This window comes from Mauremys mutica, chromosome 2, assembly GCF_020497125.1.
Source record: "Mauremys mutica isolate MM-2020 ecotype Southern chromosome 2, ASM2049712v1, whole genome shotgun sequence".
Lineage (NCBI taxonomy): Eukaryota > Metazoa > Chordata > Testudines > Geoemydidae > Mauremys > Mauremys mutica.
Window position 1 is genome coordinate 144,207,285 of NC_059073.1, and position 17,306 is coordinate 144,224,590.

At 42.2% G+C, this 17,306-nt stretch overlaps 1 protein-coding gene across 3 annotated transcripts in view; it reads left to right on the forward strand.

Moving 5' to 3' along the window:
• The window catches only part of LOC123362904 (tetraspanin-15-like), a 321,860-nt gene that overhangs the window by 177,305 nt on the left and 127,249 nt on the right, over positions 1 to 17,306 (forward strand). For all 3 annotated transcript variants that reach the window (XM_045003460.1, XM_045003459.1, XM_045003458.1), the window contains one exon: positions 14,025 to 14,099. In XM_045003460.1, coding sequence (XP_044859395.1) covers positions 14,025 to 14,099 — 75 coding nt within the window. The remainder of the gene's footprint in view (positions 1 to 14,024; positions 14,100 to 17,306) is intronic.

The window sequence follows — 17,306 nt, forward strand, 5'->3', positions numbered from 1 at the left end:
AGTTCCTATATCGGATGGTCATGCTCTGTGCATCCGCTGTCTTGGGGAAACCCACATACCGCAGAAGTGTGCACAGTGCAAAAAAATTATCTGCTAGGACACTGAAAGCCAGGGACCTCCAACTAAAATGACTGATAATGGAGAAATCCCTCTGGCCAGCCTCCGACCCAGAGTCCAGGACTCCTCCTGGCCAAAGTTCTCCGGCAGCAACCTCAGACAAGGGTTCCACACAAACCGTGTCTAAGGACCCTGCACCTAAAAGGCGACCAAACGTCGGTCAGAGTCATCACCACAGAGAGATCCCCCCCCCCCCAAAAGAAGTGGTCTCCTGTGCTGTGGTACAGCAGCTACACTACTATTTTAAAAAGCAAAAAGCCAGAGCTTTGCTATCCACTTGAAAACTGAAATTCTCAATTCCCTGTCCCTTGTTTACCTGTTAGGTGACATTACCTCGCTTATATACAATATTGTATATTGCTTGTTTTGTCAGTATAACCCAATGCACAGGGTGTACACTAAAGTGTTGCAGCCTTTATCTATATAAGGTTCATACACTGCAAAGTAATCTGACAGGAGTTTTTGAAGGAAATGTTTTTTTATTTGGGCAGAATCTTGCATTATTGAGCATAGGATAGTGAATTGTCATATGTGGAAACTGACAATCTTATCCTGTAAATCCCATTCCTGGGAATAGTCTCTTTGACTTTAATGGGATTACTTGTGTAAGTAAACGCTTATGAGAAAATGCAATAAAACTTAATGGAAAATAAACCAATAGGGTTCTACAAAAATTGCTCTTAAACCCTTTTAATACAAAATTGTATTCTTTTAATAGGATTTTTGAGCATTCCTAAAGAATTCTATAACAGGCATTATCCTTAAATTTCAAAAATCTTAAGTTATCATTTTTGTTTAAATACTGTAGGGCTTTCCTATGTGAGTTTTGTAACATCAGGCCCTGAGAACTGTAGCCTTTTGCTGAGAAAAATCACTTTTCATGGTACAGTTAAAGGATTGTAATATGTTAAATTTGATTATTGTTGTAAACAATACACAGTCAAGGGAAACCTATAAGATGTGTTGCCTTTTGCAAAATAGGTAAGAAGTGGATTATTATTTTTCTTGGCCGATTTGCAAATGGTGCAATTATTTCCCCACGGAGTTCTTTATAATAATGATACTATATATTTATATTACACCTGCTTTTCAAAATGATCCCATCTAATGAGCAAACCTGCCTCACTGAAGTTGTGAACTGTTATTACACTCTGAATCTATTTATTCTTTGCTTTGGATGTTTTGACAAGGATTAGATTTCTTAAGATCGTTTGACATATGATGTAGGCAAAAATGATAGGGATGTTTCTAAACAGCTGGGGAAAGCAGTTTGGTATGTCATCCTTTGTCACAATGTTCTCATAAGAACATGAGGGGAAAATACATTATCTTTAAACTCTGAGTACCAGGTTTGAGAAAAGCTGTTTAGTTCTACCTGTCTTAAACAAGTTTCTTAATTGCAAGACACTGGAGCTTCCAGATCAAAAGTATGGGATGTATTCGCTTTGATATACACAGACATACAACTTCCCAGTACAGGTCTGTCGCATCTTATGCGCATTTAACATGCGCGATTTCAGCTTTACGCGGTCGGGGGGAAAAAAAGAGAAAAATAACAATTTAAATACTGTTTCTGTCAGGGCTGCCCGGGGGGGGGGGCATGTGTGGCAATTTGGCCCAGGCCCTGGGCCCCACAGGGGCCCCCACGAGAATATAGTATTCTATAATATTGCAACTTTTTTATATGGAAGAGGCCCCTGAAATTGCTTTGCCACAGGCCCCCTGAATCCTCTGTGCAGCCCTGGTTTCTGTAGTGCGGGCAATTCCGCCCACCATTCAACTCAATGTAATTTTGACTATACATGGTTTTTGCTTTACGCGCTAACCGCGGAACGGAATGCCCGCGTCAGATGAGACTCACCTGTAATGCTAATGGAAGATCTATACCTCCATCAAAGTGAGCTTTGTTTAGGTCTGGATGCTGCAGTTAAGCATGTGCTTAAGTGCTTTGCTCAATCAGGACCTAGGGAGACTAGATGTCTAACTCAGACCTTGTTGATCACAGTGTAATTCTGTGCAACTTTCTAGGCATCTAAAATTTAGGCATTGCGACCCTGAGCGTTGTAACACCTAAGTTCCTTTGTGGCTCCAGACCTAAGTCTCTAAAATATCCCTTTTAAGAAACAAGGTCTGAGGAAGCATTTACTGTAGAATGTTGATGATGCCATACTACAGCACATTTTTGTTTGTTTCTATATTAAAAAATAGATATTGAGGAAAATTTAAAAAAAATCCTAAAGCCTATGTGCTATAGTGTCTTTGGCTAGAGTACCTTCCAGCATTTTATAACCAGGAATGACGCCCCTTGACACCCTCATGAAGTAGGTAAATATTGTGCCCAGCCTACAGGAAGGGAGGCAGAGGTACAGACAGGTGAAGTGAAGTGCCCAGGATTGCACAATCAGTGGATGGGGGGAATGAGAACCGAACTCTGAGAAGCCCTGCTCATTCCCCAGTCCCTGTTCTAATCACTATCTCATGCAGCTTGCACATACACTGAATTCTTTGGTCTGGTCTACACTACAGAGTTAGATTGATGCAAGGCAGCTTACACTGACTTAACTATAGAAGTGTCTGCACTTAAATTTTGCCCTCCCCCACCCCCCCGGATATAACTGCCCCACTACGCTGGCTTAACGCCACATCCACGAGCAGCACAGAGTCACGGTCAATGTAATGTAGCCACTGTGGTGCGAGTCATCCCACAGTGCCCCACACTGACAGTACAATTGACACCAGCGCTTGTAGTGCGGACATGCGAAGTGTAGACGTGCCCAAGCAGTGTAATTACTGTGGTGGCTGTATGCCAATGTAAATTATGTTGACTTAATTTTGTAGTGCAGATGTGGCCTTTCTGGTAATCCTCCAAAATTTTTGAAATGATAAAGATATATTTCAACAACAGTTTATCCTTGGTCAGCTCATTGTCATGTCAATACACACCTGCACAGTCTTATTTTACCTCTCTCTCTTGCAGCCTTTATCAACAAATGATGGTGTACCTACTTATCCCACCTCATATACCTTCCAGGGCCAAACACCAATATTCAGTCTAGACTTCAATGTCTTTACAGAACTATTCTGCTCAGCCTCTTGTGTGCGGTTTAGCTTAATCCCAAAGTAATCCCAAACTGAAATTCTTTGGGTCAATTGTCCCTTGTAAAAAGCTTTAAAAGCTAGTGAAATCTGTGTATGTTTAGCTTTTATCTGTAGGAATCCTGTTGTCCCCCTGCAATATACATGGGCTTTTATTTATAGATTTAGGCTTGTAAAATCTGCAGTTTAAAAAAGATAGTCATTTTCTCTGTCATAGGCCTTTTTCCTGTGATTGTTGAGCTGGATTGAGAAATGGAAATATATAATCAAGAAGGAAAGTGCACTCTTTAACATTTCCTGTGTTGAGTCGGGCTCTTCGAGTCTCTAAGCAGCAGGCCACCTGCTGTATCAATTGCATCTTCAGAGAAAGCACTTAAAGGTGCAAATGCAGGTAACGTCCAGAAAGCTTTGACATAGCTGACACTCACCCTTTGTTCATATCCTTGCAGGCCATATTTAGAGTAGAAGTGAATATAGATGGGGTAGAGTAGATGCATGTAGTTCTGGTCACCCCATCTGAAAAAAGATCTATTAGAATCGGAAAAGGTTCAGGAAAGGGCAACAAAAATTATTAAGGATATGGAACAGCTTCTGTCTGTGGAGAGATTTAAAAAGATTGGGACATTTCAGCTTGGAAAAGAGATGACTAAGTGCAGATATGATAGAGGTCTACAAAATTGTGAATGGTGTGGAGAAAGCGAATAAGGAAGTGTTCTTTATTCCTTCACATAACACAAGAAACAGAGGTATCCAATGAAATTAATAGGCAGCAGGTTTAAAACAAACAAAAGGAAGTACTTTTTCACACAACGCACAGTCAACCTGTGGAATTCATTGCCAAGGGAAGTTGTGAAGGCCAAAAGTATAATTGGGTTAAAAAAAGAATTAGATAAATTCATGGGGGATAGTCCATCAATGGCTAATACCAAGATGGTCAGGGATGCAACCCAATGCTCCAGCATGTCCTAAACCTTTGACTGCCAGAAGCTGGGAGTGGACGATGGGATGGATCACTAAATGATTGCCTGTCCTGTTCATTTCCTCTGAAGCACCTGGCATTGGCCACTGTCGGAAGACAGACTACTGGGCTAGATGGACCTTTGATCTGAACCAGTATGGTCGTTCTTATAAAATGGATGGAAGAACCACATTGCTCAGGCTTTTGGTACTTCAACCCAATATTTTCTTACCCCATTGGGGTGAAATTCTCCCCAGTGGTGCATCAGACCTGTGCTGGCCCATTGTATGGATCACCAATCCACCTGTCCTCACCTTTTCTCCACTTTGGAGGTGGGGGGGAGGGTTGTTTTTTCTAGAGGAACCAGCTAGCCTCCCATCCATATGCCAATCTGTACCAACCAGTGGCCATCTTAAGTAGTAACTACAGATGTTCTGACTTTCAAAGATGCTGAGAACCTAGGGAAGTCAATGGGAACTGCTGGTGTTCAGTACCTTTGAAAGTCAGGCTGATAGTGATGGATTGATTTCTGAGGGGAAGCTGCCTAGTGATGACTGAACTTCAAAGTGTTTGAGGTTTGGTTTCAGATAATTACCCATAAGTCTAGATATTCAGGCTCTTCCTGAGCTTGGAATTAGGCTGGAAATCTTGAGGCACATTCTTGAAACACTTTGGAGGCTTCCTGTCCTGGCTGTAAATACCTGGCCATTCTGGGTCAGCGGAATCCTGGAAGTTCTAGTGTGGGATGCATTTTTTCCAGCTCCTTGGTGTTCAAAGGGAGCGCTTGGGTCCAAGTACCAAGAGCACCCCGCCCCACACTTGCTATTGGAAGGAAACCCCATTACCTCTGTGTGTGTACAGCAAGGATCAAGTCAGACTCAATATGGGGGATGTGTTTGGCTTACAGCTCCCTGCTGCTCTTGTGACTCTGTCTTAACCCAGATGGAGAGAACCCTCTGATCTTGTAGGCGAATATCAGTGCAGCCCAATTTAGGGATTTTTGCCTCCTGCACTGGATATAATAGGACGGGTGCTGCATTGCTACCAGATTTGGTTTGGATCCAGGTGTTGTTAATTCATCCAAGTCCCAATCAAAGGTGAAGTCATTCTTGTTTGGGTCCGTCACTGATTGGGACAAAGGGTATAGATCATGTATTATGATCCCCTCTCCCTGTGAGCCTTGCTTCGATTCTCAATTTTGCTGTAGACAAGACTAATAATTTTTTTTTAAATAGTGCAGGCATTTGTTAAATGAGTAAAAAACAGTCAGTGGAGTGGCTTCACGGCAGTTGAAATGATTAATCGTTTTCCAAAACATTTGAGAAAACGATAAGTATAATTTATTGCCCACATTGGGATTGATGAACTTTTTAAAAGGAACTGGCTCAGGCAAGTGTTAATTTAATAAGAAATCAGGAACTTGTTCCCACTTCATCTGGCCTGTTTTGAGCAGGATAAATTGGTAGCAAAAAACCCTTTATTGGCTATTTTGCTCTTTAAAGCTGAGTGGAATTTTGTTGCCTGTTTTTTAAGGTGGCTGCTCAGTTGTCAAGGGATTGGACGACATTGAGTTAAATGTATCCCTGATATAACTTCCATGACTCTAATGTGATGACTTTGGCTACTTTTGGCTAATTGCATATGTATAAAGTCTTGCAAAGGGGTCATGTTGACAAAGAATCTAACAAGTGTTGCAGTTTGGCCTAGTGTCAATGGCAAGCAGCTGCCCAACTGGTAAAATGTAATGTTTTCAGTAATTAAGACAAGCAAGAATGTAACATTGTTAAAGAAGAGACATGATCAATTGCTCCATGTCTAGTTGGCAGCTGGTATCAAGCGGCGTGCTGCAAGGGTTGGTCCTGGGGCCAGTTTTGTTCAATATTTTCATTAATGATCTGGAGGATGGCGTGGATTGCACCCTCAGCAAGTTTGCAGATGTCACTAAACTGGAAGGAGTGGTAGATATGCTGGAGGGTAGGGATAGGCTACAGAGGGACCTAGACAAATTAAAGGATTGGGCCAAAAGAAATCTGATGAGGTTCAACAAGGACAAGTTCAGAGATGGAAGAATCCCATGCACTGCTACAGACTAGGGACCAAGTGGCTAGGCAGTAATTCTTCAGAAAAGGACCTAGAGGTTACAGTGGATAAGAAGCTGGATATGCATCAACAGTGTGCCCTTGTTGCCAAGAAAGCTAACGGCATTTTGGGCTGTATAAGTAGGAGCATTGCTAGCAGATCGAGGGACGTGATTATTCCCCTCTATTCGGCATTGTTTGAGGCCTCATCTGGAGTACTGTGTCCAGTTTTGGGCCCCACACTACAAGAAGGACGTGGAAAAATTGGAAAGAGTCCAGCGGAGGGCAACAAAAATGATTAGGGGGCTGGAGCACATGATTTATGAGGAGAGGCTGAGGGAACTGGGATTATTTAGTCTGCAGAAAAGAAGAATGGGTGTGGGATTTGATAGCTGCTTTCCACTACCTGAAAGGGGGTTTCAAGGAGGATGGAGCTCAGCTGTTCTCAGTGGTAGCAGATGACAGAACAAGGAGTAATGGTCTCCAGTTGCAGTGGGGGAGGTTTAGGTTGGATATTAGGAAAAATGTTTTCACTGGGAGGGTGGTGAAGCACTGGAATGGGTTCCCTAGGGAGGTGGTGGAATCTCCTTCCTTAGAGGTTTTTAAGGTCAGGCTTGACAAAGCCCTGGCTGGGATGATTTAGTTGGTGTTGGTCCTGCTTTGAGCAGGGGGTTGGACTAGATGACCTCCTGAGGTCCCTTCCAACCCTGATATTCTATGTTTCTATGATTAAGATGCATGGGAAGCAGGGAAAAGGTTAAGGAGCAAATTATTTTCTACCGCTTCACAGAGACGATGGATGAAGGGTGTCAAATTGATATCTATGTGTGACCTCAATAAAAAAATATGCCATCTTGCAGTGGTTCCTAAATTTTATGAAAGAGCTAGGAATAGAACTTTGGTCACATGACTCCCAACCTCTGCCCCTGTGCATGCTCTTTCCATCATTTATCTCCTTCTCTTTAACAATACTTAACCCCTTACTGATCACAGGAGGCTCACAACGTGCATCATCTGTTGTCACTGCCAGTGCATTTTGTGGTACTGAAGTAATTAAAATTCTGTTGAAGTCCTCAACATTCCCATTTTTAGGGGGAGCATTTAGTTGGCTTGATGAAATCAGACATTAACAGGGTGATTAAAGACTAATAGTTGTGCTACTTTAGGATTGAAAATTAAATTCAGAACAATCTGATAAAAGCATCAATGTCAAGAGGGTATTTCTTTTAATAGTAGGTGCAGCGTTTAATCACTCGGATAGACATTAACCATTAACTCTTTATTCAAGAGGAGGGGCTAACCTAAGTGTCCTGGCCATATTTCAACTCCTCTGCCCTATCTAAGTATTTATCATCATCATGAAATCGCAGCATTGTGATTAATTATATTGTTATGTTTCCACATAGACTAACGGTATGTCTAGACTGCAGTCACCAGATGTTTTTGTAGATTAAATTGACATTCTCAAACTCTCTGTAATCTGGCTAGCTCAGGTCACTGAGCAGTGAGGCTATGGCAACATGGGCTCTACAAACTTACCCAGAACCCAGGATAGCAACTCTCGGAACTAGCCTGTACAGTGGCGTCGCATCATAGGCGCATTTAACTTACGCAATTTTAACTATATGCGCTCAACAAAACAAAACAAAAAAGAGAAAAATAACAATTTAAATACTGTACCTGTAGTGTGGGCGATTCCCTTTGCCATTCCTCTCAATGAGAGTTTGACTATAGGCGATTTTTGCCTTACGCGCTAACTTCAGAACCTAACCCTAACCTAAGATGCGACTTCCCTGTACTGAGGTTCGCAGTGCTGCAGCCTCGCTATTTTGAGAGCCGAGCTAGCTAAATTAAATCTATTTTGGGCATGCTGTCTCCAGCTGCAATTATGCCCAGTGACTACAGTCTAGGCATACTCTAAGGGGAAAAAAATATAGTTTCGGTGTGCATGACTTTTATTCTAAAGCAAAGGAAACAACTAAGAAAGACAGGCCAAATATAAAGGCTCCACAAAGGGAAGCACCATGTGCATGGCTCATTCTATCAGTCAGCAACCACTTTGAACTAACTCTGGCATTGCTATGCTAACGGGCAAGGAGGCAGACTTCACCCTTTAAGGTCGAATAGAATACAGTGACTAGCCACATGCACCACCCACTCTGCTTTCCTAAATCCTTCCAGTCTCCATTTCTTGTGCTAAACTGCCATGCAGTATCAGAGGGGTAGCCGTGTTAGTCTGTATCTGTAAAAGCAGCAAAGAATCCTGTGGCACCTTATAGGCTAACAGACGTTTTGCAGCATGAGCTTTCGTGGGTGAATACCCACTTCGTCGGATGCAAGTAGTGGAAATTTCCAGGGGAAGGTATATATATGCAAGCAAGAAGCAAGCTAGAGATAACGAGGTTAGTTCAATCAGGGAGGATGAGGCCCTGTTCTAGCAGTTGAGGTGTGAAAACCAAGGGAGGAGAAACTGGTTCTGTAGTTGGCAAGCCATTCGCAGTCTTTGTTTAATCCTGAGCTGATGGTGTCAAATTTGCAGATGAACTGAAGCTCAGCAGTTTCTCTTTGAAGTCTGGTCCTGAAGTTTTTTTGCTGCAGGATGGCCACCTTAAGATCTGCTATTGTGTGGCCAGGGAGGTTGAAGTGTTCTCCTACAGGTACTGCCATGCAGTGGTGCTGTGTGGGCTGTTCCTGGGTTCTCACCTTCCAGTTGGCTACAATTAATGGTGATTAAAGTGACTGCTATGTGTGTGTCTGTGCAATCAATTGAAGGAGGTAGGTGTGAATTTGACCCACTGAATCAAAGGAAACCAAACATTAGGGCACACTACAATGTAACAGAATAAACAAGAATGGCTCACAACCCCTGGATTTATGCCAATAGCATACAAATATGTTAATAAGCCAACAAGGCCTTCTATATTTTAGCAGATCAAGTGTGTTCTTAATTAACACGGAGGAGGCTGAATTCTCTAATAGAAACATAATGATTGTCACAATTTTAGAAAAAGTATCCAGTGGAAACTTAGAGATACAGGTGTATTAATAACAGAAATGAATAGAGAGGATTAAAGTAAAGCCAAGAACTGACAAGGAATTCAGTATATGCTCTGTGAAGGACAAGCTTGTTGGAATGCAAAGAAAAATTACACATCTGATTATCTACTTGGGGTTTCTCTTTGACAAATTGAAGCTTTGCAATTTACAGAGTTAATTAAGTGGCCTTTCTTTGCAGACTCACTGCTTTTTAAGAGGTCTCATTTCAGTTTTCCACATAACCACATTGTCAACAATTCCTGCACTCCCTTTAGCAGAGAGAAGAGTTCATTTTAGGGCTAAATGAGTGTTGGTCTGGTGGTCCTTTTATAATTCTTTCAAGAGCTCATCATGTTTGACTGATCACAAGGAGTCTATGGGTATGACAGTTTTATCCCTTCTAAAATTACTTTCACTTGAAATGAATGCCAAACCTAGGGATTTAATCCAAGATAGGGTCAATAAAAATCTGCATTCATTTCCTCTGGATGCTGGTAGGTTGCATTCAGTTTTCTCGCATTGTAGATGGATTAGAGCTAAATAAGGATTTCTAAGAGCCCTGTGTCAAATGTTTATTTTTGTCGATGAAACATATTCACTATTTTTCTTCAGTTGCAAACTAGTGCAGAAATATATTGTTCTGATAATTTGAAAGTCAGTGACGCATGTTCATGAAACAATTATTTCTCCATAATAATAGACCTTTCCCTCTATAGATCTTAAAGCCCTTTGCAAAGGTGGATGAGCATTATCTTCATTTTGCAGATGGGGAAACTGAGGCACAGAGGGACAGACACTTGCCCATGGTCACAGAGTGAATCTTAGGCAGATGTGAGAACAGAACTGTAATTCTGGTGCCCTGCTCATGAAAATATCTTTCTTTCCTCAAGTATTTAAACCTGTATGCCCATCACTGCCTTGGGTTTCTTTGCTGGGCTCCTCTCTGTATATCGTTCCTTCTTGTACATATTTGCCCCAGTTTACTGTTCTATCCACATCCTCAAATTAATATAGCAGGTGTTATCCTTGGTTAATTGTTATGGAATTCCTTGTCTGATTACATTAGACCCACTCTATCCTGATCTAGATTGTAATGCATGTGGTGATATTTCTACAGTACTGTCTCTGGGTATGTATGCACTGCAATAAAACACCCACAGCTGGTCTGTGTCAGCTGGCTCAAGCTGCAGGGCTGTACAATTGCTGTGTAGACTTCTGGGCTCGGGGTGGAGCCTGGGATCTGGGACCCTCCCCCATCACAGGCTCTGGCCCAAGCCCAAATGTCTATACTACAATTTTATAGCCCCGCAACCCAAGCCATGTGAACCCAGATCAGCTGACATGGGCCAGCTGCAGGTGTTTTATTGCGATGTAGACATGGCCTATGGGGGTTTGTTGACATGGGGACATCTAGGAAGGTTAATCCAAATTAATTAAAGGTATGAATTTGAAGTGTATTGGTTAAACTGAATTCAGCCCCTATGTAAACACTCTCATTTAGAATTAAAGTGACCGTAGTCTGGTTTATCTTAATTCACTTCCAACGTGGACAAAATCAGGTTAATTCTGAATGAAGGAGCTGAATGCAGCTAACCCACTTCAAATTCACACCTTTAATTAGTTTGGATTAACTTTCCTGGATGTCCCCATGTCAACAAACCCTAACAGTTAATTGTTAATCGAAGCTTTGCTCCTGATAGCTATCACTTTAACAAATAATCACTCCTGTTTCCAGTGGAGTTATTGTAAACCTGCATGTTATTTCATTGTAACCATGCTATTAAGTTGTCACCACTTCCTTAAGCCTTTTGACTGGACTCATTGAGTTTGGTAAATGTTTTCTTTCCGTACAACTCCCTTGGATACTTGCCTTGGAAGGTGCTTTGTAAATGCACATTTTAACGACACAAGGAACAAATTTAATGACCGGGTAAGTAAATTGCCTTTTATAAAGTTGTTCTGTATTTTAAAGACAACATCTGATGGGGTAGTTAGTTACTATGGTAACTCTTTCATTTCCAGTGGATTATATCAGAGCCTAGTAAGAGAGAGCGAGAGCATGTGGATATGTTTCTACACTGTAAAATGTGCAGAGGACATCCTTCCATTCTTATAGGGAGTCAGAGTTGATCAGTGGGTGGTTTTTTTGATAAGCATGGACCTGAGCTACAAAGTTGGGAGTAAAATGCTTTGAGATCTGTGAATGAAAAGCACTGGGAGCATCAGGTATTCCTACTACCATTGAGTATAGCTGGGTGCATAGTAGCATGAGAGAGAGCGGACTAATTTATGAGTAGTACTGTATAGGGGCAGGACTCGGAGGAGTCAGCAGTCCCGAGGGTCCATTCTGCTTCATGTCAGATGTTTCTAAATCTCATGCCTTGGGACTTCAGATAGTCACTGCAAAGGTCAGGAAGAGATTACCCGTCTGCCCAAAATGTATTCTTGGGGGATGGGGCGTGGGGTTGGTCTCCTTCCTCTGAAGCATCAGAGATGGCTGGAGATGGGGCACTGGATGGGGCGGGCCAGGAGCTCTGAGATGGCACCGAGCATTTTCTCTCTCAGAAAGCAGCTGTCAATTAGGGCAATATTGTTTCTCAACAAGTGGGTTGTGACCCCCCAGTGAGGTCATGAAAAGGCAATCAGTGGGGTTGCAAGTCTTTATAATTTTAAAAGCAGCAAAGAATCCTGTGGCACCTTATAGACTAACAGACGTTTTGGAGCATGAGCTTTCGTGGGTGAATACCCACTTCGTCGGATGCATGTAGTGGAAATTTCCCTAATTTTAGATTTTCTTTGCTTTAGACTGTAATCATCCACTCCCCAAACACCCTCACCTCAAATCAGATATTCTCTGTCAGCCTCTCAAAACACACACCATGACATTACATAGGTTTATCATCGTTGCATTGTTTTAGTCTTACAGTAAATATAAGTGGAGAATCGTGAACATTTTTTACTTTGAATACATGGTCGCCAACCCGAAAAGGTTGAGAAACACAGAATTAGGACATATGAGCATACATCCTTGCAACATCTGGGCTCATTGTTCATTGGAAACTATATAGTTCAGTGCAGACAGCAATGAAGTTAGGACCTGCTCCCACTCTCATCGAAATCAATGGTAACATTTCCATTGAGCTCAGTAGTGTGGGATTGGGCCTTCCTGATGGAAACCAAAGGAATTTGTGTGGGGGATGGAATGTTGAGGCATGATATGTTTAAACATCCCCACTCATGCAATGAGAAACAGCATCCTAGGAGGCCCTGATCACCTGCAGTGACAATAAAGCAAATCCATGATAAAATCGCTGGTATCCTGTGAGGAGAAGCCAGGAGTAAATCACTCTCGTGAGTGTTTCATTATATTAAATCTATTATGATGAGGAGCAATAACATTGACTCAGACATATGTGAAAGATAAGCAATAAAAGCAGAGGCGTAATGAGGATATTACAAACGGATGAATGATAAGCACTGCTGCCACCGTGGAGTTATAGTTAATAAGATGTCATGAATACGTGGGTATAAAAATTGTGACCAATCCTCCGACCAATTCTCATCTTCTCCTTTGTCTTCTGGTTTCTTGCCTGTGTGTTTCTATGCTGATCTATACAGCACCTAGATGCTATGCTGATTAGCACTTTGGGGAGAATTGCTCGGTAAAAACTAACTGATGGCTAGTAGCTGTTTGTCTCCTCATGGCAGATTTTGTAAAAGTAGGAGCTAGAGCCCCATCTAGAATCCAACTGAGTCCTTATATTTTGCTTCCCTAAAACCGTTCCTGTACTCCCAGTTGGACTGGAGATCTTTCCTTTCCTAAACTATTACAGGGCCTGGTCTACACTAAGGGCTTGTCTACATTACCCGCTGGATCAACGGGCAGTGATTGATCCAGCAGGGGTCAATTTATCGCGTCTAGTCTAGATGCGATAAATCGACCGCCGAGTGCTCTCCTGTCAACTCTGGTACTCCACCAGGGCGAGAGGTGCAGGCGGAGTCGACAGGAGAGCGTCAGCCGTTGACTTACCACAATGAAGACAAAGCGGTAAGTAGATCTAAGTACGCTGACTTTCAGCTATGTTATTCATATAGCTGAAGTTGCGTAACTTAGATCAATTCCCCACACCACACACACACACCTCCAGCTAACTCTGTAAGCATCTATGTTAAAATGTAGCTCCCACCGATGTGACTCACCTTAATAACTTCACCTCCACGTGGTGCTTAAGTTGATGTAGTAAGGGTGACGCAGCATCAGCATAGACACTGCATTGCTTACATTGACTGTTGCTGCCTTTCAGACACCATCCCACAATGCCCCACGCTGGCAGTTAAATTGGCACAAGTGTTCCTGGTGAGGACATGAACTGCTGACACAAGGAGCGTAGTGTGGACATGCAAAAGCAATTCAATTACTGCTGTAGCTGTACATCAATGTAACTTAGGTCAGCTTAATTTTGTAGTGTAGACTTGCCCAAAGTCTCTTTGCAGCTCCTGCATTTCAGTGGTGTGAGGCAATCCTTAATATATACCTAGTATGTGATGCACTTTATGGCCCTTTGTGATAAATATCTGCATATATATTACTGTTATAACCCCCTAATATTTCTTCAAACAAGAATTTGAGGCAAGTAATAACACCTTTTGTTCATGTCTTATGACAATTGTAATGAGTCAGAGTGAATACATCTTTGGCTAGAACGATAGTAATGGCCTACTTTCTCTTTTCTATGCAGTTCTTCTGGGTTCTTCTGGTGATCTTCATCACTGAGATGCTGTTGATATTCATTGAAATTATCTTCGAAAACAAGGTGAGCTTTTTGAACTTTTCTTGGAGAGTGCAAATCACATTTGTCCTGTCTGAAGAAAAATGTGGAACTACCTGTTCAATTAACCATTGACATGAGCAAAGGCAGATTTGTTTTCTCCCAAGTCACTGTTTTCAGTGTTATGCTATTTAAGAGACTCTCACCTCTTCTTTTGTGCATGGCTGAAAGCTAAATATTTCTCATTGACCATTTATTCCTATATTGTATATTAGTTTTGCAGTAATATAGTCTCTCATACACTCTGAATTAGGAGAAATTGTCAAAATTATTAATAAAGATAGAATGCTCTTTAACTTTCCTCTTGCCCACAAATTAGGTTAGAGATACACTCGATGTTGGCACCAGAGCTGAACACCAGGTTTCAACTGATACCTTTAAAGAAATTTCCCTCTCCCGTTATATGACCAGATTGTTAGAAGGGTTGGGTAAATATTGTAAGCAAAGGATGGGAAAGTCTTTTATGTCTCTTGGATGAGAGATAAACCAAGACTCTCTGAATAAACTTGGGGAAAATTTTTAAAGGGGGATCCTTCCACTGGCTATCCAGTATCCCACTGCATCAAGTTTCAAATGCCTGTGAAGGGTCTAAGGCAGTGGTTCCCAAACTTGTTCCGCCGCTTGTGCAGGGAAAGCCCCTGGCGAGCTGGGCCAGTTTGTTTACCTGCCGCGTCCGCAGGTTCGGCCGATCGCGGCTCCCAGTGGCCACAGTTCGCTGCTCCAGGCCAATGGGAGCTGCTGGAAGCGGTGCAAGACGACTTAAAGACTAACAGATTTATTTGGGCATAAGCATCTGAAGAAGAGGGGTTTTTACCCACAAAAGCTTATGCTCAAATAAATCTGTTAGTCTTTAAGGTGCCACCAGACTCCTCATTGTTCTAGTTAAATATGCAGCTCTGTGTTATAATGGGGAAGAGGTATCTTCCTGATCTTAGTTAAGGATCAAGGTTTGCCCTGAAGCATTAGGATTGATGGTCCTTGTCACTTTTACCCTAGTTTAGTTATATACTGGAGGCTGAAATTCACCCCTATCTACAAGGCCCCACTCAAAGCCCTGTGCATCACTTAAGCTCTTTTGCAGTCTTTCCAGCAAAGGATTGATTTCTCCCCCCCATAAATCCTCTTTGGAACTTGCTGAGCTTTTTGCCTCAATTATGTTAAATGATGCTTGAAGCTTTTGCATATGATGCCTGTACAACACTGTAATGGACAGATTAAAAATGCGTACAATAGGTGTTCTTTTCTGCCACTCTCTGACTTAAGCTGAAGAAACCCTGCTACTTCCAGTATTAACTTGACATCACAATCAGTTAAATACCTTAAATACAGACCCATAATCTCTGCTGGCTCACACAATACCCAGTATGGCTGAACCATTTCTAAAATGCATACTTAGGGGCTTTATAAAAATCTGTCTGTTTGTATAAATGATTTCATGGCTCCTTTAGCACTATAATAGCTGGGGTGGGGGATTTTAAAGAGTGTATTATCTCCTCAGTGACCTCAAACCTAAACACAAATCAATACTCAGGAGGTTCAATCCTACGTGAGTCATAGCCAGGGCCGGCTCCAAGGGTTTGGCCGCCCCAAGCAGCCAAAAAAAAAAAAAAGCCGCGATCGCGATCTGCGGCAATTCAGCAGGAGGTCCTTTGCTCCCGAGCGAGAGTGAGGGACCCTCCGCGGAATTGCCGTCAAATACGTGAAAGTGCCGCCCCTCTCCGGAGTTGCCGCCCCAAGCACCTGCTTGATAAGCTAGTGCCTGGAGCCGGCCTTGGTCATAGCCAAAGGAAAGGTTTGCATGAGCCCCTCTAGTGAAACAGAAGTTCACCTGGCTCATTGTTGCATTGCAGGAGTTGCAGATGCCATTTGTTGTGTGATAGGCTTCCAGTTCCTCCTTCTGGGTTGGTACCATGGACGGATTATCTCTGCATTAGGCATCATATTCCAAACAAGCAGGCTGAGTCACCTGAAGTTAGAGATGTGGGGCCTGATTCTTCATTGACTTGAAACTTATGTTGTCATGTATACCTGGGGACAATGGGTGTAAAATGCTTCCAGTTGCATGACGGAGTGGAAAGCTCTCATTGTGGTGCACAACCATAAATGACAGCATGAGGGGTCAGACCCTTCTTAACTCTGATTTCTTCTTCACGTAGTGTCCCTACAGGTGCTCCACTCTAGATGTGCTAGTGCCCCCTGCGTCTTCAATCGGAGATTGCTCATAGCAGTGTCCATTTGGCCTGTGCACGCGTGCTGGTCAGCCTTGTGCCCTGTGCCATTGTTATATAGAACCTCCATCAGTTTCTTCTCAACTGCCTCGGCCTGAGACTGAGCTCAGGTAACTGTTCCACTGAGATTTCCCCAACTTTTCCTCTTCTCTTATTAATAACACATGCCCAACCAGCAGAGGAAGAGGATGATCAGCAGGAGGGAGAAAAGCTGCAAACATTTTTTTAAATGGAATTGCAACCCTTCCATTAAACTGGTGGCTTGAGTAAAACCATTAGCCTCTAAATCATCCCTTAATTTAATTTAATGGGCGATATAAATATTTAATTAAAAATCAAACAATTGGTGAGAGAGAACAGAGATTTAACAAGCGATGAATCTTCTTGACCTATAATTGTCACACTGCAAAAAGCAAATGTGAATCTGCATTTGGAATAAACTACTAGGCATGTAATTATGCCAATTGATATGTAAATGTGCTCATGGAGTTGCAGATGATTTAAATTAAATACCTGCTTTTGCTGCCTTGTGCCAATTGAAGGAGAGAGTTTATGCAGCTAGAATTATTTAGCTCTCGTCCATTTAGCCACTGTCTTAAAGTCTAGATTTAATTCAGGATGCTGTAAATGAATGGTACCACTGATCTAGGGTATAAGGTTCTTTCAACTGGGGAATAGTATGTCTCTGTGGTGCCTACAATATAAAATATTCTGGAGCACGTAGCTTCTGGAAAGAGCTAAACATAGAAATGGTCACAGCCTCATTATGAGAATGTGTCTTGCTTTAAATTGCTTCATCACACTAAACAAACAGTTACCTAATTTATAGGTGCCGTAAATTCTTAGAGCGCCCTTAAAAGATTCTGGATAGCCGAGGAGAAGAACATTACTACCATGGGCCTCATTCTGGCACTGAATAGCCATCAGAGCCCAGGCCTTAGGAAGCAGGAGCGATTTCTTCCCT